Here is a 24,087-nt window from a genome sequence, read left to right on the forward strand (position 1 = left end):
CATAGGAGGAAATATTATAGTAGTTTTATTCTTCTATATAGGTAGCAGTATTACCGTATATTGGTTATATTCTTGTATATAGGGGAAGGTAATATAGTATTTATATTTCTGTACATAGGAAGCAGTACTATAGTTGTTATATTCTTGAACATATGGAGCAGTATTATAGTAGTTAGATTCCTGTACACAGGGAACAGCAGCATAGCAGGTATATTGTTGTAGCTATCTTGATTTGTGGCAGAATGATGTATGTGTTTATAAATCAGATCATTTATCTTACAATCTTCCTTTTCTGAGTAAGACAAGTTGCAGACTGCACCATTTTCAGCATCCTTGGAATGAGCCTTTTCCTCCCACTGTGTAGCTGGAGCAGTAATTACAGGATCTCTGGACCAGTGCAGTAATGTACATGAAATATGAAAGCTTTAAGAGAGCTGATGGTAGGGAGGCCGAGCACATTGCTGATCTCCAGTGAATACGATTACAGGGAAAGATTTATAGAGCAGGTAAAATACTTCCAGTATCTATTTCTCATCTGGAGTAACTGGCACAAAAGATGAATCATTGTGTCATGAGTGTATAGGCGAGCAGTATATTCTGCAACCAGTTATATCATCAAATTACGAAATAAAGTATTTATGACTTTACATACAACAGAGTCCTGTACAGAATACAATGCCTGTCAGTTACCCAACTTCATTCTTCAGATCTTTTTATATGAATAGAATACCAGAAATCCAGTGAGGACTGACATTCAGGTAGTGTAGAGGGTGGTAGAAGCATAATGTCATAGAAGATTTCTATGACATTTAGGTTATAAGGAAATCTGAACTGAATAATAAAGGGGTTACTTTTGAGGGCAGTTGACTTTGAACACTGTATTTGTGTAAAGACACTGATCCCCCTCCTCAGTATATATTATTTTCACAGTATGACATTGATCAGGATACTTTAATGGTGCTTAATATAGGATGTGATCATTTTGCGGATGTTAATACTGCACAGTAATCCGGACTCATTATAATTCCTCATCTTGAAGGTTATTAAGGATCAGTTCACCTGTCAGTGATACATATGTTTATGTCTGTGACGTGAGAAGGAAGATGCATTTATATACTCCTTCACCCAGGGCTTTAAAATATTATTATTCAGAGATCAAGGTGTCACTATACTGCATGAGGACAGGCATGGGACATGGGATAAATAGAACTTGTATTCATTATCATTTAATATAAAGCTCTCCAGAAGACCGCTCATTTGAGGAGACTACACTCTTAAAGGGATCCTATCACTCACACACAATTTTATCTAGATACCACGTCAGAATAGCCTAAAGAAAGGCTATTCTTCTCCTACCTTTTGTCGACTTCTCCGCACCGCCGTTCACCTACAATCCCGGTTTCTCTTGGTATGCAAATTAGCTCTCTTGCAGCACTAGGGGCGGGCCCCAGAGCTCAAACAGAACTGGGGGCGTCCCCAATGCAGCCAGAGAACTATCTCCAGTGCCGCCTCCATCTTTGTCAGCAGCGTCCTCTTCATCCTCTTCTTCGGCGGTGGTTTGTAACTTCTAGGCCTCAGGCCTTGGGCAGAGCAGACTGCGCATGCCCATAGGCCACGAGAAAATGGTGCTTACAATGCTGTGCAAGCAGCCATTTTCTCGTGGCCTGTGGGCATACGCAGTCTGCTCTGCCTAAGGCCCGAGGCCTAGAAGTTACAAGCCACCACTGGAAGAAGAGGATGAAGAGGACGCTGCTGATGAAGATGGAGGTGGTGAGGGGCCACACGGTGGCTCAGTGTTTATCACTGCAGCCTTGCAGCGCTGGAGTCCTTGCAGCAAGGAGTTTGTATGTTCTCCCCGTATTTGCATAGATTTCCATCCCATATTCCAAAGACATACTGATAGGGAAAAATGTACATTGTGAGCTCTATGTGGGGCTCACAATCTACATAAAAAAAAAAAAAAAGAAAAAGATGGAGGCGGCGCTGGAGAGAGTTCTCTGGCAGCATTGGAGACGCCCCAGTGCTGTTTGAGTGCTGGGGCCCGCCCCCAGTGCTGCGAGAGAGCTAATTTGCATACAGAGAAAAACCGGGATTGTAGAATCTGATCCTCATACATGCACATTCTAGGCACTAAAATGCACTTTATATCTGTGCATACATAGATACAGGTGGGTAACTGGTTCATGCAAATATATATACAGTACCAGTGGTGTAACTAGGAATGGCGGGGCCCCCGTGGCAAACTTTTGACATGGGGGCCCCCCAACCGACACCGAAGAACTCGACCGACCCCTCCTCCGCATTCCTGCGTGCTCTATTATGTCCCTTAGTGGCCCCTGCACTTAGTATTATGTCCCTTAGTGGCCCCTGCACACAGTATTATGTCCCTTAGTGGCCCCTACACACAGTATTATGTCCCTCAGTGGCCCCTGCACACAGTATTATGCCCCTCAGTGGCCCCTGCACACAGTATTATGCCCCTTAGTGGCCCCTGCACACAGTATTATGTCCCTCAGTGGCCCCTGTACACAGTATTATGTCCCTTAGTGGCCCCTGCACACACTATTATGTCCCTTAGAGGCCCCTGCACACAGTATTATCCCCCATAGTGGCCCCTGCACACAGTATTATGTCCCACTGTGGCCAACCACAAACAATTATTATACTCTGGGGTCTTTACAGACCCCAGAGTATAATAATCGGAGACCCGGGGGAATAAAAACATTAAAAAAAACACTGTTGCTTACCTGTCCCCCGGCTCCTATGCTGTCGGCTGCCACTCTCGTCGGACGTCACATGACCCGGGACGCAGGCCGGGATCATGTGGCGTCAAACAACTACTGTAGGCCTGAGGCCTGCACAGATCGTGGAGAGGTAAGTAACACTGTTTGTTACATTCCCTTACCTCTCCCGGGCCTCCGATCATTATACTCGGGGGTCTGAAAAGTAACTTCAGCCAGTAACGGCCTATTAAAAAACAAAACAAAAAAAAAAACGCAGAAGTAGCGGCTGTCACCGGGGCCTCTAATGTCCCGGGCGCTGTGGCAGCTGCTCTGCGGTAGTTACGCCCCTGTACAGTACAGACCAAAAGTTTGGACACTCCTTCTCATTCAAAGAGTTTTCTGTATTTTCATGACTATGAAAATTGTAGATTCACACTGAAGGCTTCAAAACTATGAATTAACACGTGTGGAATTATATACTTGACAAAAAAGTGATAGATTCATTGAAAAAATATATTTAGAAAATAAATACATAAAATGTAACTTTTAGGGCAATACATATAGGTCAGACTATTTAGTTACATGTCTTCTATTAGATAAGCAGACGGTTAACTGCCACTCACTAAGCACCATCAGGCTTGCCAGATCCCGTTGGCGTGGCGTTAGGCCAGTAACCTTGGGGGAGACAAGTGCTGGAGTGCTTTACAGCACATAAGTGAGCTGGACACAACTTTAAACCATGCTGTTTGTCTATTAGGCATGCTTTTTATGGTTGAGGGAGGCAGAAAAGCAATTAGATATTGTGCTTTAGCCAACAATAGTATCGGTATCATACCCCCATGCCTGGTATTCATTATGTCTGACCTATAAAATATATCTCTTTATCACAATTAGTTCTACTAGTGTTTGGTACACATGGCTAAATCATAGTGTGTATTGTGACCAAGAACAGAGATCCACTGTTGTTTCCTGGCAGGAAACATGTCTTGATACTTTTTTAATCTAAGTTATTAATAAAAGTTACATTTTATGTATTTATTTTCTAGATATATTTTTTCAGTGAATCTATCATTTATCTAGATCAGCACATACTTTGCATACAGTGAATGGCTGACAAAAAAGTGAGAAACGATTGAAATTCTGTCTTATATTCTAGGTTCTTCAAAGTAGCCACCTTTTGCTTTGATTCCTGCTTTGCACACTCTTGGCATTCTCTTGATGAGCTTCAAGAGGTAGTCACCGGAAATGGTGTGCCCTGTCAGGTTTAATAAGTTGGATTTCTTGCCTTATAAATGGGGTTGGGACCATCAGTTGTGTTGTGCAGAAGTCAGGTGGATACACAGCTGATAGTCCTACTGAACAGACTGTTAGAATTTGTATTATGGCAAGAAACAAGCAGCTAAGTAAAGAAAAATGAGTGGCCATTATTACTTTAAGATATGAAGGTCAGTCAGTCCAAAAAATTGGGAAAACTCTGCAAGTGTCCCCAAGTGCAGTTGCAAAAACCATCAAGCGCTACAAAGAAACTGGCTCACATGAGGAACACCCCAGGAAAGGAAGACCAAGAGTCACCTCTGCTGCGGAGGATAAATTCATCCGAGTCACCAGCCTCAGAAATCGCAGGTTAACAGCAGCTCAGATTAGAGAACAGGTCAATGCCACCCAGAGTTCTAGCAGCAGACACATCTCTACAACAACTGTTAAGAGGAGACTTTGTGCAGCAGGCCTTCATGGTAAAATAGCTGCTAGAAAACCACTGCTAAGGATAGGCAACAAGCAGAAGAGACGTGTTTGGGCTAAAGAACACAAGGAATGGACATTAGACCAGTGGAAATCTGTGCTTTGGTCTAATGAGTCCAAATTTGAGATCTTTGGTTCCAACCACCATGTCTTTGTGCGACACAGAAAAGGTGAACGGATGGACTATACATGCCTGGTTCCCACCATGAAGCATGGAGGAGATGGTGTGGGGGTGCTTTGCTGGTGACACTGTTGGGGATTTATTCAAAATTGAAGGCATACTGAACCAGCATGGCTACCACAGCATCTTGCAGCGGCATGCTATTTCATCCGGTTTGTGGTTAGTTGGACCATCATTTATTTTTCAACAAAACAATGACCCCAAACACACCTGCAGGCTGTGTAAGGGCTATTTGACCAAGAAGGAGAGTGATGGAGTGCTACGCCAGATGACATGGCCTCCACAGTCACCAGACCTGAACCCAATCGAGATGGTTTGGGGTGAGCTAGACCGCAGAGTGAAGGCAAAAGGGCCAACAAGTGCTAAGCATCTCTGGGAACTCCTTCAAGACTGTTGGAAGGCCATTTCCGGTGACTACCTCTTGAAGCTCATCACAAGAATGCCAAGAGTGTGCGAAGCAGGAATCAAAGCAAAAGGTGGCTACTTTGAAGAACCGAGAATATAAGACAGATTTTCAGTTGTTTCACACTTTTTTGTTAAGTATATAATTCCACATGTGTTACTTCATAGTTTTGAAGCCTTCAGTGTGAATCTACAATTTTTATAGTCATGAAAATACAGAAAACTCTTTGAATGAGAAGGTGTGTCCAAACTTTTGGTCTGTACTATATATATATAGTCTACCTTGTTTTATAAAATAATGGCTGTACAAGACAAGCACTTTTACCTTAGCTTAGTCTCACCCCTATTTCTTCATAGATTGGTAGATTTTGTGTGCATATTGCTATAAATTAAGAATATACACACAAGAATGTACAATATATATATATATCTCCCTATATTATAAAAATGAATTTCTGTCTGTCTGTCTGTCTGTCTGTCTGTCTGTGCTCTAATGCGAACCAAACGACTGGACCGATCTTCACCAAATTTGGTACAGAGATACTTCAGGTATCCGGGAAGGTTTAAGACGAGACTCCAACTCGCTCGGACGCACCGTTGCTGAGATACAGCATTCCAAACACAGTGCCCCCCCTTAGCCAATACAAACCTGCAAGACTTTCACTCATATTCCAACTGCAATACACACGGTCACTCCACATGCACAATACAACACTGATATCCAAACTGAGATACATGCATCAGAGGATTAGATACACAGATCAGCACACAGTATCACACGCCAGAGGATTAGATACACACGTCTGCACACAGTCCCACAAACCAGAGGATTAAATACGCACTTCTGCACACGGTTCCACATGCCGAAGGATTAGATACAGGCGTCTACACACAGTTCCACACTCCAGAGGATTAGATACGCGCATCTGCACAAATTTGTACACACCATAGGATTAGATACACGCGTCTGCACAGAGTACCACATGCCGTAGGATTAGATACACACATCTACACATAGTTCCACACTCCAGAGGATTAGATACGCGCATCTGCACACAGTTGTACACACCATAGGATTAGATACACGTGTCTGCACACAGTACCACATGCAGTAGGATTAGATACACGCGTCTACACATAGTTCCACACGCCGAAGGATTAGATACGCGCCTCTTCACACAATACCACACAAGGGAGGATTAGATACGTGTGTGTGCACACAGTACCACACTTTGGAGGATTAGATACGTGTGTGTGCACACAGTACCACAAGCCAGAGAATTAGATACGCGTCTCAGCACACAGTATCACACGGGGGAGGATTAGATACGCGCGTCTACACACAGTACCACATGCCATAGGATTAGATACACGCGTCTACACATAGTTCCACACACAGAAGGATTAGATATGCGCCTCTTCACACAATACCACACAAGGGAGGATTAGATACGTGTGTGTGCACACAGTACCACACTTTGGAAGATTAGATACATGCCTCTGGACACAGTACCACAAGCCAGAGAATTAGATATGCGTTTCCGCACACAGTATCACACGGGGGAGGATTAGATACGCGTGTCTGCACACAGTACCACACGGGGGAGGATTAGATACGCGCGTCTACACACAGTACCACATGCCGGGGGATTGGATACGCGTGTCTACACACAGTACCACATGCCATAGGATTAGATACGCGCGTCTGCACACAGTACCACATGCCAGGGGATTGGATACGCGCGTCTACACACTGTTCCACACGCCATAGGATTAGATACGCACCTCTTCACACAATACCACACAGGGGAGGATTAGATACACGTGTCTTCACACAGTTGTACACGCCATAGGATTAGATACACACATCTGCACAGAGTACCACATGCCGTAGGATTAGATACACGCATCTACATACAGTTCCACACTCCAGAGGATTAGATACGCACGTCTGCACACAGTTATACACGCCATAAGATTAGATACACACATCTGCACACAGTACCACATGCTGTAGGATTAGATACGCGCATCTACACACAGTTCCACACGCCAAAGGATTAGATACGCGCCTCTTCACACAATACCACACAGGGGAGGATTAGATACATGCATCTGCACACAGTACCACATGCCAAATAATTAGATACGCATCTCAGCACACAGTACCACACGGGGGAGGATTAGATACGCGCATCTGCACACAGTACCTCACGCCAGGGATTAGATACACCTGTCTGCACACAGTACCACACGCCAGAGGATTAGATACACGTGTCTGCACATAGTACCACATGCTGTAAGATTAGATATGCACGTCTGCACACAGTTTCATTTACCGGAGGATTAGATACGTGCCTCTTCACACAATGCCACACGGGGGAGGATTAGATACACACATCTGTACACAGTACCACACCAACAAAGATTAGATACTTGCATCTAAACACAGTACTACACGGGGAAGGATTAGATACAGCTTTACTCCAGGTATCCATAACAACTGATCACAGGTTTTTCACTGATATCCAAAATGAGATACACATAATCACATGACACTTATGGACATACACACAAACCACATACAAAATACACCAGTGCAAAATTGGACAATTCTTATGAGGCCACTACACAAACATAACATGTAATTTACCCGTGCGAAGCCGGGTCATCCCTCTAGTATATATATATATATATATATGTTGGTTTTTTTTACAGTTTGAATTGTTTAATCTGTTACTCTGTAATGTTTGATCTTGCCTGTACATAAACCTTCTGATGTGTAAAATGCTGTGCAGTATGTTAGCACTATATAAATATATAATGCAATATATTTTGCAATACTTTACACATCAGAGGGTATATGTATTATTAATAATAATAATGACCCATGCTGCTAGGATTATGGATATCTAGATGTTCCAGACATTGTACTATCCACAAGAGAAGTCTCAACTGCAGATTCTAGTGCTGCAGTGTTTTTCCCTTAGACAGCCTATTGTCTAGTAATCCACAATATCAAACTAACAGGGTAGTGGTCCCGCATTCATCACTACTACATATAAGCTATCTGTATTCAGTTAATATTTACTCATTGACTTCTGGGGGTTTCAGCAATTAGGGATTAAAGGGGTTGTGGCACTATAGGTGCTAGTGGAATCAGAATGCTGGCGGTTCAACTACTGGGACCCCTGGCGAATGAGAGAATGGGGGATTGAAAGCCACAGGATAAAGAGTAGATGAACATCAATGGAAGTTGCATTTCCGTTTTTTAAACTTTTCAGCAGAGGTACAATAAAGAAGGGTACAATATCAAGATATCAAACGTTGTTTGAGAGCCTCGAGCATACCCTATTCACTGTTCTACCCAGCAAAGCTTAGGGTATGCTCACACGGCGGAATTTGCCACAGATAGTTTTCAAGTGTCCTGTTTGATCTTACCACGGATTCTGTGGCTGATTCAGCTATTGTGTCCAGAGCTCGAGACTCCCTGCTGATTAAGACCATTCATCTGGGTCTAATCAGCAGTGAAAAGCAACTGCACTGCACTGCATCAGCATCCGGTCACGGCCAACTGCAGGTGAAAATGCTGGCAGCAGAAAATGAAGAGGAATTCCTCTTTATTTTCCACCATGTGAACACAGCCTAAGGGCCCCTTCACACTACGGATACGCTGCCTGATTCTGAACGTTAAAACATGGTCAGAATCAGCGCGTATAAAGCAGATCCCATTCATTTCAAAGGGAGCCGGCATACGAGCGCTCCCCATTGAAATGAATGGGCTGCTTTTTACTCTACGAGTGCTCCCATTGAAGTGAATAGGAAGCGCTCGCGTGTACGGCTCGGACTCAGCCGAGCACTGGGCCCCTTCACACGGCGAGCCGACACATGAGCGCTTCCCATTCACTTCAATGGGAGCGCTCGTAGAGTAAAAAGCAGCCCATTCATTTCAATGGGGAGCGCTCGTATGCCGGCTCCCATTGAAATGAATGGGATCTGCTTTATATGTGCTGATTCTGACCGTGTTTTAACGTTCAGAATCAGGCAGCGTATCCGTAGTGTGAAGGGGCCCTTAGAGTGGTTGCTTGTGGCTCCACTTATTTTTAAGATTCCTCCATTTTCTTGTGGCCCGGGCATGCACAGTCAGCTTTGCCCAAGGACTAGAAGACTGAAACCCAGGACGGAAGAAGACACAGGGAGAGGGCATGTCTGGACAGAGTTCTTTATTTATTCATGGCTGTAATCTTACTGGACCCAGAGCCTTGTTCATGGTCAATTTGTTTAGCATGGCTTGGACCATTTCTATGTTTATCCAGTTTCGTATATTGGTTGATGTATTACCAGCTTTGGTAACACCTATATCAACTATTCACCATTCTTAACCAAGCTTAAAGGGATCCTATCATACAAACCCTTTTTTTTCTGAGTAACACGTCCGAATAGCATTAAGGAAGGCTATTCTTCTTCTACCTATCATTGTCTTCTCAGCGCCGCCATTCCGTAGGAATCCCGGTTCTTGTCGGTATGCAAATGAGTTCTCTCGTAGCACTGGGGGCGTGCCCCAGTGCCCAAACAGAACTGGGGGCGTCCCCAATGCTGTGAGAGAACTCTCTCCAGCGCCACCTCCATCTTCATCAGCAGTGTCCTCTTTATCCTCTTCTTCCGGCGGTGGCTTGTAACTTCTAGGCCTCAGGCCTTGGGCAGAGCAGACTGCGCATGCCCACAATACTGTGCAAGTGGCCATTTTCTTGTGGCCTGTGGGCATGCCCAGTCTGCTCTGCCCAAGGCCCGAGGCCTAGAAGTTACAAGCCACCTCTGGAAGAAGAGGATGAAGAGGATGCTGCTGACAAAGATGGAGGTGGAGCAGGAGAGAGTTCTCTCGCAGCATTGGGGGCACCCCCAGTGCTGTTTGAGCACTGGGGCTCGCCCCAGTGCTGTGAGAGAACTCATTTGCATACCGACAAGAACTGTGATTACTACGGAACAGCGGCACAGAGAAGACAACGAAAGGTAGAAGAACAATAGCCTTTCTTAAGGCTATTATGACGTGTTACCAACTTCCCATTACCAATATTAAGGAGACCTACCTGTTCTAAACTTGATTTTTTTATATATTAAAGATTTTTGGGCGTCAGTTTTGCTTTCTTAGGTCATCTACCTTTCATTATGTATTTTAGCTGATTTTATTTCCCTTTTACAGATTTTAGTAAGATGTTTATACTTTTTCCATATAGGTATTCATTTTGCTATATACTTGCTCAATGTAGATGGAAATGTCTCCCACTAAATCTCTGTATCACTATTTGACAATAGCAGCATCTAGTCTATGTCCTGAAGTCCAGCCCTTAACTTGGGATATTGGACTTTTTAAAATTGAGGTATTTCGCCCTCCCAAACTTTCTTTGTTTTTTACAATAGAGGTGTATTCAGATTAAGGTCACTATTACCAAGGTTTTTCCAACAGTGACATTTCCAACAATTTCCACATGTTTACAAATAATCAGATCCTGCAGAGAGTTGGAATTCCACAAAGTGGACCATAAAATTGTCCCGTAATAAGTTGAGAAATTTTCTCCCCTTTGCAGACAATGCAGAACCGTAGATTAATTTCCATATGACTTTTAACTTCACTTTGCTGCAACAGAAAGAATGCAGAGGGACAGAAATGGAAAGGTCTTTATGGACATTTTGGGGTCAGTTTATGGTGGAAAAACTACCTGACAAGATCCCTTTAAAGGTGCCCTCCATAGTGTAAAACAAAAGCTCTGATAAAACTCACCGGTGAAGGCATGACGCCTGGTTGACACCCGGTTCACAGTCTGCACAGCACAGCAGAGATGCAGGATGGATAACATGGTGATGATCATCAGGAAGCTTTGTAGAAGGAGGGGGAACTCAAAAAACTTCCCAAACCTGTAACAGAAAAGCACATCTTATGAGCGGTCATCATTGCCTGGATGTCTTTCTCAGAGAACAATATTACGGGTTCTGGATTCTAGATTTTAAGGACACGTTGATCCAGGGTATTATACTGACTGCCAGGTTGGAGTCGGGAAGGAATTTGTTTTCCCTGTAATGGGGCAATTGGCATAAGCCTCATGTGGTTTTTGCCTTCCTATGGATCAACAATGTAGGGAATTGTAGGATTATATAGATTGGACTTGATGGACTGATGTCTACATCCAACCTCATCTACTAGATAATTATGTAACTGTATCTCTACAGCTGAGAAAGTGATAGACTGTCCATACATGTATGATGGATGGAAAACAACAAGCTTGGACTCTGCAACCATCTCTGCACCTTTGACTGGAGAAGAGCCTTCATTAAGTGGTGAAACACATATGCATATGGAGGATGACTCATTTCGGCACCCTGTGCTAGTGATCTTACCCAGGGCCGCCACCAGGAATTTTGGGGCCCCATACACCCTAAGTGTCTGCCCCCCCCCCTGCCATTTTAACACTACTTTATTTTGTGACATACCAATTATGTATTACCTCCCAACTTTTGAAGAGTAGACAGAGGGAGAAAATGTGCGGCGCGCTCTGCCCCCTTCATCTGCCCCGGTGTCATGCCATTCTCCCCCCTTCATTTGCCCCAGTGTTCATGCCATTCTCTCCCCACCCCCTTCATCTGCCCCAGTGTCATGCCATTCTCCCACTTCATCTGCCCCAGTGTAATGCCATTCTCCCCCTTCATCTGCCCCAGTGTAATGCCATTCTCCCCCCCTCATCTGCCCCAGTGTCATGCCATTCTCTCCCCACCTCCTTCATCTTCCACAGTGTCATGCCGTTCCCCCCCTCCCCTTCATTTGCCCCCCAGTTTCATGGGCCCCCTTCATTATGTTAAACACAAAACAAACACTTATTTACACTCACCCTTCCTTCCATCACTCCCTCGCCGCTCTTCTCTCTGACGCTCCTCTCACTCCACTGACAGGTGTAAGCGCGATGTGACGTCATCACATCGCGCCTACACACGCCAAAGCCGGGCGCAGCATTAAAGCAGGAGCTGAGCTGAGCTCCTGCATTAATCGCCTTTGTATTCAGCTCATCGGCGTCCGACGGACGCCGATGAGCTGAAATCGGGACAGGCAAGTGCCGGGGGCCCCAAGAGGCTCTGTGGGCCCCGGCACTTGCCCGACTGTACTACAGTGACGCCGGCCCAGGGCACAATTGCTGCTGCGGGCGCCAGGGGGCTGGCCAAAACCGCCCCCCCCCCCCCCCATTTTTCAATTTGGCCGGGCCCCTGACACCAGTAGCAGTAATACTGGCCTATCGGCGGCCCTAATCTTACCCTTAAGACATGAATTATGGTGCATTGTGTTATTATAAGTGTATATGGGGGACTACTGCAATCTGTTTGTGTCTGGGATATAATTAGAAGAGGAGGATAATTAATAGCAAAATAATTTTCATCATGATAATATTTTGATACAAGCCACCAGCTGAGGTACCATGTTACCCTTTAACTAGGCAATGTTAATGATACATTGTAACAAGTTCTGCTGCCTTTGCACAGTCATCGCCATGACCTTGCTGAGAAACAATTAGTTACATTGGGTCGAGACATTATCTGTTCATTCACAGATCTGCAGCTTAGTTGAGCCCCGAAGATCAGACACGCTCATTAATATTTGCCCATTAATTCTGCGCACATTTCATGGGCTGAAGTCATTTGGTGAATTCAAATAGAAGCTGAAAGAAACCTGACAATTGCTTGGATCGGATTTAATTGCAGCCCTAAAACAAGGAGGATTCATCTTAACTGATTAGAAATGGAAGATTCCCCAGAGCAAGTGCCTGCCCAAGCCTCCGAAAAATAATGGAGACAGGGTTGTGGGACTCAGTCGGTGGTAATTAAAGGAATGGTGACACTAGTACAAAGTCACCCCAGTGTCGACTTATCTGAGGAGCTGCATTGCTGTAGGCAAAATTGTACACATTAAAGAGGACCTTTCATGTCCTCGGGCACCTATGGTTTTATATACCGCTGAAAACTGACAGTGAGCTGAACTCAGCGCACTATCGGCTTTCCCATTATGTGCCTTGGTGCAAGAAATACAGTCCTATGAAAAAGTTTGGGGACCCCTATTAATCTTAATCATTTTTAGTTCTAAATATTTTGGTGTTTGCAACAGCCATTTCAGTTTGATATATCTAATAACTGATGGACACAGTAATATTTCAGGATTGAAATGAGGTTTATTGTACTAACAGAAAATGCGCAATATGCATTAAACCAAAATTTGACCGGTGCAAAAGTATGGGCACCCTTATCATTTTATTGATTTGAATTCCCCTAACTACTTTTTACTGACTTACTGAAGCACAAAATTGGTTTTGTAACCTCAGTGAGCTTTGAACTTCATAGCCAGGTGTATCCAATCATGAGAAAAGGTATTTAAGGTGGCCAATTGCAAGTTGTTCTACTATTTGAATCTCCTCTGAAGAGTGGCATCATGGGCTACTCAAAACAACTCTCAAATGATCTGAAAACAAAGATTGTTCAACATAGTTGTTCAGCAGAAGGATACAAAAAGCTGTCTCAGAGATTTAACCTGTCAGTTTCCACTGTGAGGAACATAGTAAGGAAATGGAAGACCACAGGGACAGTTCTTGTTAAGCCCAGAAGTGGCAGGCCAAGAAAAATATCAGAAAGGCAGAGAAGAAGAATGGTGAGAACAGTCAAGGACAATCCACAGACCACCTCCAAAGAGCTGCAGCATCATCTTGCTGCAGATGGTGTCACTGTGCATCGGTCAACTATACAGCGCACTTTGCACAAATAGAAGCTGTATGGGAGAGTGATGAGAAAGAAGCCGTTTCTGTACGTACGCCACAAATAGAGTTGCCTGAGGTATGAAAAAGCACATTTGGACAAGGCAGCTTCATTTTGGAAACAAAAATTGAGTTGTTTGGTTATAAAAAAAGGCGTTATGCATGGCGTCCAAAAAGAAACAGCATTCCAAGAAAAACACATGCTACCCACTGTAAAATTTGGTGGAGGTTCCATCATGCTTTGGGGCTGTGTGGCCAATGCCGGCATCGGGAATCTTGTTAAAGTTGAGGGTCGCATGGATTCCACTCAGTATCAGCAGATTCTTGAGAATAATGTTCAAGAATCAGTGACGAAGTTGAAGTTACGCCGGGGATGGATATTTCAGCAAGACAATGATCCAAAACACCGCTCCAAATCCTCAGGCATTCATGCAGAGGAACAATTACAATGTTCTGGAATGGCCATCCCAGTCCCCAGACCTGAATATCATTGAACATCTGTGGGATGATTTGAAGCGGGCTGTCCATGCTCGGCGACCATCTAACTTAACTGAACTTGAATTGTTTGTCCAAAATACCTTTATCCAGGATCCAGGAACTGATTAAAAGCTACAGGAAGCGACTAGAGGCTGTTATCTTTGCAAAAGGAGGATGTACTAAATATTAATGTCACTTTTCTGTTGAGGTGCCCATACTTTTGCACCGGTCAAATTTTGGTTTAATGCATATTGCGCATTTTCTGTTAGTACAATAAACCTCATTTCAATCCTGAAATATTACTGTGTCCATCAGTTATTAGATATATCAAACTGAAATGGCTGTTGCAAATACCAAAATATTTAGAACTAAAAATGATTAAGATTAATAGGGGTGCCCAAACTTTTTCATAGGACTGTATTGGTGCCCTTACCGATATCTCCTCACCATCAGAAGGGCGTTCCTGACCAGGTGGGGGGGGTTCCTCATCACTCAGCGTCATCGCTGGGCAGTAAGGAACGTCCCCTCTGACAGTACAGCGCTATGGACAGTACTGTCAGGAGGAGCATTTCTCACAGCCTGGCTAGACTGTCAGGAACTCCCTTCTGACAGTGAAAAGCTATTGGTAAATGCACAGATATCTCCAGCCCCGGGGCACATAACGGGAAAGCCGACAGTGAGTTGAATTCAGTGTGCTGTCGGCTTTCTAGCGGTATATAAAACCGCAGGTGACCGAGGACATGAAAGGTCCTCTTTAAACAGACCCTTAAAGTGCCAATGGAGTTACAAATGTGGGCAGTCCTGCTCCCAAGACTCCATTTAAACAAATACTTTCCTATTTTCAATTAGTCTGGATGCAAAGAAGTGTCATGTCTCCCTTTCAGCATGCTACATGAGATTTGAGGCATGATAGTGACTTCTACAGATCAACAGCAATGTCAAGTACTGTATTAGTAACCCCAAAGCAGTCATGGTCTTGTGTTCACAGCTCTGATCTTACTCACCAAAATAATATTCTGAGGATATTTGCAATCAGCAGAACAAAACAGACCCAGGTAGAAAATCCTTCCGTGTTAGAAGTCCTCTTAATTTCCTGATATTGAGGAATGTATGGAATCACGCCACCAAACACCATAAAGCAGGAAGACATCCAGGACAAAACTGGCCACGTGTCCACAGAACCTTCTGAAAAATCCATCTTACTCCGTCCTAGTGATCACTATATATAGGCCTGAAAAAACAATGAAAGTCAAAAAAGAAAGAAGAGTAAAGATGTTCACACCTTGTCACTGTACACACTGTTCATATAGAATTTATTGAAATAAACATGTTACATTACCTTTGAGTTATAATTCTGCTGCTGGAAACACTGTGTACATACATTATATTGCTTATCCTTTACTGATCTTGAGTTACATCCTATATTATAATACAGAGCTTCAGATAAGAAATGTAATATATGTAACCTATGCACAGATATAAGAATTGTTCCTGGATTGGGGATTGGGTTTCGTGCGCTCTCATTGTGTCTTCTCTGACTCGGTAAACAATACATCAAATACCTGGACGCACAATCCTGGAATCAGGTCTTTCCATTCACCTCTCAGATACTGTGTCTACTCAGATCAACCTCAAATCTGTCAATTGTGAGCTAGTCAAAATTGTATGTAATGGAGGGCACCACCCAGAGCTGAATCTCCAGGCTGTGGTTATCACCCGCACACAGTGTACTCAGCGTACATACCAATGAATGGAATGAATCCAGAGCTGTGAATATAGGGGCAAGCTGGCCGGAGTCTGTCATATCTTGTCTCATATCCTATTCCAATACCATTTTTATATCTGGCACTGAATTTTATAAATGTGAATGAGTGAATAATGGTTGTTATATAGTGTACTCCATAGCAACTGAATATTAAACTGTAGCAACATGATATCAACTAATAGTGACGTGATGTTCCCCCATCACAGATCACTGTCTCTAAAGCAGCACTCCTTTAGAAACTCTTTCCAGTACAGAAAGTAAGACATAGAAGATATACCGGGCCTGGCGTGACTCATGCTTCTGTCACCATGTATACACAAGGAAAGCATACAGCTAGTGAGGTGGAGGATTTCAACACATGGTTGTGGTAAACAGCATACACACTACAGACAGGAGCTAGTAGGTATAGAAAGTTAATATTAAACACATTACACTGGACTTATAGACATTATAGAGTAAAACATTATTTCTGTACGTTAAAGCGTTATCTTCCTGCAGGGTCGCTTTATACATAGGTATGACCAGATTTACATCATCATCAGATTAGTCACCTTATAGAATTATATGACCCTTTATATCCATATAATGACCTTGCAACAGACAGTCCAACACACATCAAGCCATAGACCGGCTAATGTTCTTCTCTGCAAGTTTGGTCCAGAAACTGGAAAAGACATGACATAATTGTGTATGGGAGACTACTGCATCCATCAGATACATGGCTGGTGATCTTTCAGCTATTGGTTGTTTGGACAAAGGAACGCAACCAATTAACGTCCAATAATTGGGAAAAGTGATCAGAATCATCTGTCATGGATCCGCTATGCCCATTGATGAAGTCACATCTACTCCAATTATATCATCAATCCTGGTATTCCACACCCCCTGCTATTACATTCCTAGATTATTAACACCGGTCGTGAAGACAGAGCTCTGGCAGGAACAGGAACTTGTAATAATAATAATAATAATATAACTATCTCTTTTTCCAATTTATCATTAATGCTGATGCCTGTTGGTCTGTGTATTTCATGTGTGATGGGTCTACTGTATAATGGCTGCAGATGGGCCTACAGATTAAAGAGGACCTTTCATAGTCCGGGGCAAAGGCAGTTCTATATACTGCTAGAAAGCTGACAGTGCGCTGAATTCAGCGCACTGTCGGCTTTCCCGATCAGTGCCCCGGGTGAAAAGCTAGCAGTCCCGGTACCATAGCTCTTTACAGTCAGAAGGGCATTTCTGACACTCCGTCAGGACCGTCCTTCTGTACAAGCAGCGCCAATAGCGCTGTACAGTGTGAGCGGGGAGGAACGCTGAATTCAGCGCACTGTTGGCTTTCCAGCAGTATATAGAACTGCCTGTGTCCCAAACAATGAAAGGTCCTCTTTAAGTTTTAAGGCCTTATTTGTGCCAAATATGCACCACTTCCCTTGGCCAAACATGCCTCGGCCCAACAAATTTACTATAAATCAAGTGAGAAAACTGGTAGGAGTTATACAGGAAATCTATGCCAGTTCCTGACTGGCACAGATATATATTCTGGCACACGAGAATGCGCATAAAGGATAAAGAAGCCAGAGGATCTTGATAATTCAAATGCAGTTAACAATTTTCAGGAACTTCATTAAGCCCGGCGTATGGAATGCAAGTCTTATTAAATTCTGTCCAAAATAAAGTAAAGAACTTACTATAATTGACTTTATTTACCAAATGTGCTTGACCTGCAGATTATTATTATTATTATTATTATTATTATTATTATTATTATTTTCCATCAATTCCATTTTCCAGATAACCACTCTTATCCACAAGAAGTCTGATCTGCAGCGTGTAAAGTTAGGTTCACATCTGCTCAGTGAGCGCTAGGGGATTCTATTCCCTACTCCTCTTGAAAAATGCGGAGAGAAGAACAAAAACCCGAGCGCAATGTGAACCTTAGAGTAAAACAGTTTCTTCCTATTGCAATGATTGTAGCGTGTAAACATCATCTGATAGATGATCTGGCAGACATCTCCATTATAGGGAATAGGAAGGTTTTGTTATAGGCAGACTATCACAGATGACAGACAGTCAGACGCTGCAGCACGTCACTGATACCGCCTGTTTCACATCAAACACAGACGTGTATGTTTTGGGACCAAGGGAAAGGGTTTCAAATATGATGATCTGATGAGGAGATTTGGTAAATTATATTAGAAAGTTATTTTTTTACATTTTATAAAAAATAAACAGTTTTGTTCTCAACTGGACAAACTCTTTAAAACTGTTCACTTCTGTGTTGTGGTTTTTAGTTATAACATAGTGCTAGATTCGATATATGATACAAATCACCATTACCCCACTGATGTCCTGTCACGGGTTCACAAGCAGTTTTATCACTGACTGGGTCTCAAGGCATTAGTTTGGGTCTACTACCACCAGACTGGATACTTTTGGAAGGACTCTTTTCGGGCACAGCAGAGAACATGCACATACTATCCTACATCTAGGCACTGAAACAAGTTGTGACAGAGCTCAGGAGGGAAGGGCCGGGGCTCGCAGCTTCCTGAGTGTGATTATAGAAATCTTAAGACAGCCACATCTCTGTTCACACGACACGCCAGCACTTAAACTAGTGCTGAGATACAGTGAGGGACACCATGCTCACTATAGCAGTATATATATATATATATATATATATATATATATATATATATATATATATTGTATATATACAGTATATACACACAGACAGAGATGTAGCAGAGTTAAGCCGAACGTCTTCAATTGGTTACATTGCTGCAGTGTGATATCTTATCACAGAAGAGAACGAAAAGCAATTAAAAGCCATTGAAAATGTTTATCTAATAGGTTCACATGATAACATCCTGTATATATAGACACAAGACTCAGTGTCACACTCCAGCACAGTTTATATTTATATAGTTGTAGGACTAGGAAATCATTGTCCAGCATCCTGTATACCAATGCAAGACAGAGGGAGGGGTTACACTCCAGCACCCTGTATACAGATATATGTCTGGGGTTACACTCTAGCACCCCTTATACAAATACATGGCTGGGGTTAAACGGTAGCACCCTGAATATATATATATGTATGGGGTTAAGCTCTAGTACCCTGTATATAGATATATATCTGGGGTTACACTCTAACATCCTGTATACATATGTATGTCTGGGGTTACACTGTAGCACCCCTTATACACATATATGTCTGGGGTTACACTCTAGCACCCTGTATACAGATATATGTCTGGGGTTACGCTCTAGCACCCTGTATACAGATATATATCTGGAGTTACACTTTAGCACCCTGTATACAGATATATATCTGGAGTTACACTCTAGCACCCTGTATACAGATATACAGTATGTATGGGGTTACGCTCTAGCACCCTTTATACAGATATATGTCTGGGGTTACACTCTAGCACCCCTTATACACATATATGTCTGGGGTTACACTCTAGCACCCAGTATACAGATATATATGTCTGGGGTTACACTCTAGCACCCTGTATACACATATATGTCTGGGGTTACACTCTAGCACCCTGTTTACAGATATATGTCTGGGGTTTACGCTCTAGCACCCTGTATACACATATATGTCCGGGGTTACACTCTAGCACCCCTTATATACATATATGTCTGGGGTTACGCTCTAGCACCCTGTATACACATATATGTCTGGGGTTACACTCTAGCACCCTGTATACAGATATATGTCTGGGGTTACACTCTAGCACCCAGTATACAGATATATATGTCTGGGGTTACACTCTAGCACCCCTTATACGCATATATGTCTGGGGTTACACTCTAGCACCCTGTATACACATATATGTCTGGGGTTACACTCTAGCACCCTGTTTACAGATATATGTCTGGGGTTTACGCTCTAGCACCCTGTATACACATATATGCTGGGGTTACACTCTAGCACCCAGTATACAGATATATATGTCTGGGGTTACACTCTAGCACCCTGTATACACATATATGTCTGGGGTTACACTCTAGCACCCTGTATACAGATATATGTCTGGGGTTACACTCTAGCGCCCTGTATACACATATATATCTGGGGTTACACTCTAGCGCCCTGTATACACATATATGTCTGGGGTTACGCTCTAGCACCCTGTATACACATATATGTCTGGGGTTACGCTCTAGCACCCTGTATACAGATATATGTCTGTGATTATGATCTAGCACCCTATATACAGATATATATCTGGGGTTACACTCTAGCACCCTGTATACAGATATATGTCTGGGGTTACACTCTAGCACCCTGTTTACAGATATATGTCTGGGGTTTACGCTCTAGCACCCTGTATACACATATATGCTGGGGTTACACTCTAGCACCCAGTATACAGATATATATGTCTGGGGTTACACTCTAGCACCCTGTATACACATATATGTCTGGGGTTACACTCTAGCACCCTGTATACAGATATATGTCTGGGGTTACACTCTAGCACCCTGTATACAGATATATGTCTGGGGTTACGCTCTAGCACCCTGTATACACATATATGTCTGGGGTTACGCTCTAGCACCCTGTATACACATATATGTCTGGGGTTACGCTCTAGCACCCTGTATACAGATATATGTCTGTGATTATGATCTAGCACCCTATATACAGATATATATCTGGGGTTACACTCTAGCGCCCTGTATACACATATATGTCTGGGGTTACGCTCTAGCACCCTGTATACACATATATGTCTGGGGTTACATTCTAGAACCCTGTATACAGATAGCACCCTGTATACAGATACATGTCTGGGGTTACGCTCTAGCACCCTCTATACAGATATATGTCTGGGGTTACACTCTAGCACCCCTTATACACATATATGTCTGGGGTTACACTCTAGCACCCAGTATACAGATATATATGTCTGGGGTTACACTCTAGCACCCCTTATACACATATATGTCTGGGGTTACACTCTAGCACCCTGTATACACATATATGTCTGGGGTTACACTCTAGCACCCTGTTTACAGATATATGTCTGGGGTTTACGCTCTAGCACCCTGTATACACATATATGTCTGGGGTTACACTCTAGCACCCCTTATATACATATATGTCTGGGGTTACGCTCTAGCACCCTGTATACACATATATGTCTGGGGTTACACTCTAGCACCCTGTATACAGATATATGTCTGGGGTTACACTCTAGCGCCCTGTATACACATATATATCTGGGGTTACACTCTAGCGCCCTGTATACACATATATGTCTGGGGTTACGCTCTAGCACCCTGTATACACATATATGTCTGGGGTTACGCTCTAGCACCCTGTATACAGATATATGTCTGTGATTATGATCTAGCACCCTATATACAGATATATATCTGGGGTTACACTCTAGCGCCCTGTATACACATATATGTCTGGGGTTACTCTTTAGCACCCTGTATACACATATATGTCTGGGGTTACACTTTAGCACCCTGAATATACCCTGAATATACAGCCAGCGGTCCCACTCTAGCACCCTGTTTAGAGATACAGGACTTGGGGGTTACATTCTTGTATTTATAGATGCAGAATTAAGATGAAACCTCTTCATGAAACATTCATAAGAACCGCAGCAAGATAACACTGTGCTCAGATGATTTCTAAGAGGAAGTATTATTTACAAAGACGCCACTATGCTCCATAAGAAGCCAGTAACATAATGTACCATATACACCACAGCAGCTCAAGACCAGCGCCTGCCCAAGTAAAGGGGTATATTAAACTTGTATCCTATATCTACAGTGTGTGTGAGTCTGTTGTTCCCTGTTATCAGCCACACCAGACTTGGAAGACTCTGGTGAGAACATCTATGGTTCCCTGTTATCAGCCATTTCAGTCTGGGGAGTGACTGGCCACAGTGTTCCTCAATTGGAGGAGTTTATGTGAAACATCTCCATTTGTGAGAACCTCCAGAGACCTTTACCCTGCATGTGAGACTGGTATCAGTTTCTTCAAGGCTTTCCCCCAACTACTGATAGTCAGTCAGCTGGTGACATCAGAAGGATGACAGGTGTGACGTCATGGCCACCTCAGCTGTGCAGGCTGGATATATAGTGTATTCCCTATAAGCACTCTGCTTGCTGTCAGTGGAGGGTAGGCTGACTCTCTGTGGGGAGGGGGTACTCACCGCAGAGCTGCCTCCTGCAGGGTGCCGGGGTGGAGATGTTGGACAGGTCTGAGCTGGAGACAAGGAGGAGGAGGAGAAGGCTGCACTGAATATGTAAACAGCTGGAGAGAACTTCCTGCACAGGATGGAATTACCGGCTCCTGTACCGAACGGACTGCAGCTGGAGGACACGACTGCAACTCCTGCCCCCTGGGGACAGCCCATTGTACAGCAGGAGACAGTGGGGCAGAAATGAGTAGTGCAGAGGGTACAGACCACCATGTGGTATTATAGGGGATGTGAATGATGTCATAAGTGTGTGATAATGTAATTAGACTGAGCACAGCTATTACATTAGTGACTACATCATTATCACTCTGATCCTGAGGAGGCAGTAAGGTAACAGCCCCTGCGACCCCATTATACTTCCCACCTGTCTATGTAGAAGGGTCCAGCCTCAGAGCCAAGTGCGCTAGGTTCACACTAGCATTCAGGTTTCCCTCCTTTGGATCCACTTTACCCCAAAAGACAGAAATCCTGTCCACCAAGGCTTCGTTCACACTTGCGCCTGGTATCCGTCTGTCGTGAATCTGCCTTAAGATCAGAAAAACAGCTTGTTTAAAAACCCATTCATTTCAATAGGGCTCACAATGTACATTTTTTTTCCTATCAGTATGTCTTTGTAGTATGGGAGGAAATACACGCAAGCACAGGGAGAACATACAAACTCCTTGCAGATGTTGCTCCTGGCGGGATTCAAACCCAGGACCCTAGCGCTGCTAACCACTGAGCTACCATGCTGCCCCATTTCAATGGGTTTTTCAAACAATCCACAGGTGTACGTTTTGAGCCTTTCCACCATGTCTCTGCTCTTTTGAGCGGAGACCAAAGTCAGACTTGCAGGACTTTGTGTCTGTACAAAAAATAAGGATACACGATGGACCGCCTCAAAACCGTTTTTTTAAATAGTGCGGTCTATGGAAGGAGAACTACAAACGGATTACAACGGATAGTCAAATGTTTGAATGCATTTTGCAATCTATTTTTCCTTCTGAGCATGCTCAGAATGAAGAAGGAAAAAGAAGAAAAAACCGGATTGGTCAAAAACAGACAAAAACTGAACAAAACTAACAGCAAACTGACACAAACACTCCGTTTTTAGGATGGGCACCTAAAAAATACAGATTTGTGTATTCGCTGATTTGTGTACTGAACCATTTTTTATTTTTTATACTTAAACGGGTTTTATTAAAGATTTTTCAATAAAATACAGAACAAACTAAAGAAATACAGTCGAGCAATAATGCAGGAGCATACAAATCAGCGGGCAGGGAAGCCAAAAAGACCCCCCTCCGTACATACCAAATACTGCCCAACAAGAGAAAGAAGAGGGGAATAAGAGAGGGACACAAAACAAGCAAACAAACACAAGACAAGGACGGAGAGACCACAAATAAGACAAGAAAAGCAAGGAGAAGAAGGAAAAAGAAAAGAAACGGCCAAGCGTCACTCATGAGAAGGCAGTAGAGAAGGCAGACGATTCCCGGAACATAACCCAGGGACGCCATCGAAGTTCAAACTTGGGATAAGCGGGAGAGTCCTCCGCCACCAAAGTCTCTATCCGCTGAATAAGAAGGAACTCCTGGAGGAAATCAAGCATGGAAGGGGGAGTAGGGCTGCGCCAGCGTCTAGGAATAACAGCCCTGGCGGCCGTGAGAAAGTGCCCCAGAAGGTCCTTCTTAATCTCCGACAGGCGGCCAGGGATGACCGACAGAAGTGCCAGCTGAGGAGAGACAGCCACCGAACGCCCACTGACCCTGGAATATAAAGAAAACACCGCACCGCGTCA

General features: G+C 43.5%; 1 protein-coding gene across 2 annotated transcripts in view; it reads right to left on the minus strand.

Moving 5' to 3' along the window:
* LOC142213734 (solute carrier family 66 member 2-like) overlaps positions 1-24,087 on the minus strand; it is a 68,904-nt gene that overhangs the window by 20,991 nt on the left and 23,826 nt on the right. Inside the window, exons 2-4 of one of the 2 annotated variants that reach the window (XM_075282191.1) lie at positions 22,672-22,832; positions 15,311-15,537; positions 10,826-10,959 (exon numbers count right to left, since the gene is read on the minus strand). In XM_075282191.1, coding sequence (XP_075138292.1) covers positions 10,826-10,959; positions 15,311-15,504 — 328 coding nt within the window. In that variant the 5' untranslated portion in view covers positions 15,505-15,537; positions 22,672-22,832. The remainder of the gene's footprint in view (positions 1-10,825; positions 10,960-15,310; positions 15,538-22,671; positions 22,833-24,087) is intronic. The other variant, XM_075282192.1, reaches the window with a different exon arrangement.

Source organism: Leptodactylus fuscus, chromosome 7 (genome assembly GCF_031893055.1).
Source record: "Leptodactylus fuscus isolate aLepFus1 chromosome 7, aLepFus1.hap2, whole genome shotgun sequence".
In the NCBI taxonomy this organism is placed as follows: domain Eukaryota; kingdom Metazoa; phylum Chordata; class Amphibia; order Anura; family Leptodactylidae; genus Leptodactylus; species Leptodactylus fuscus.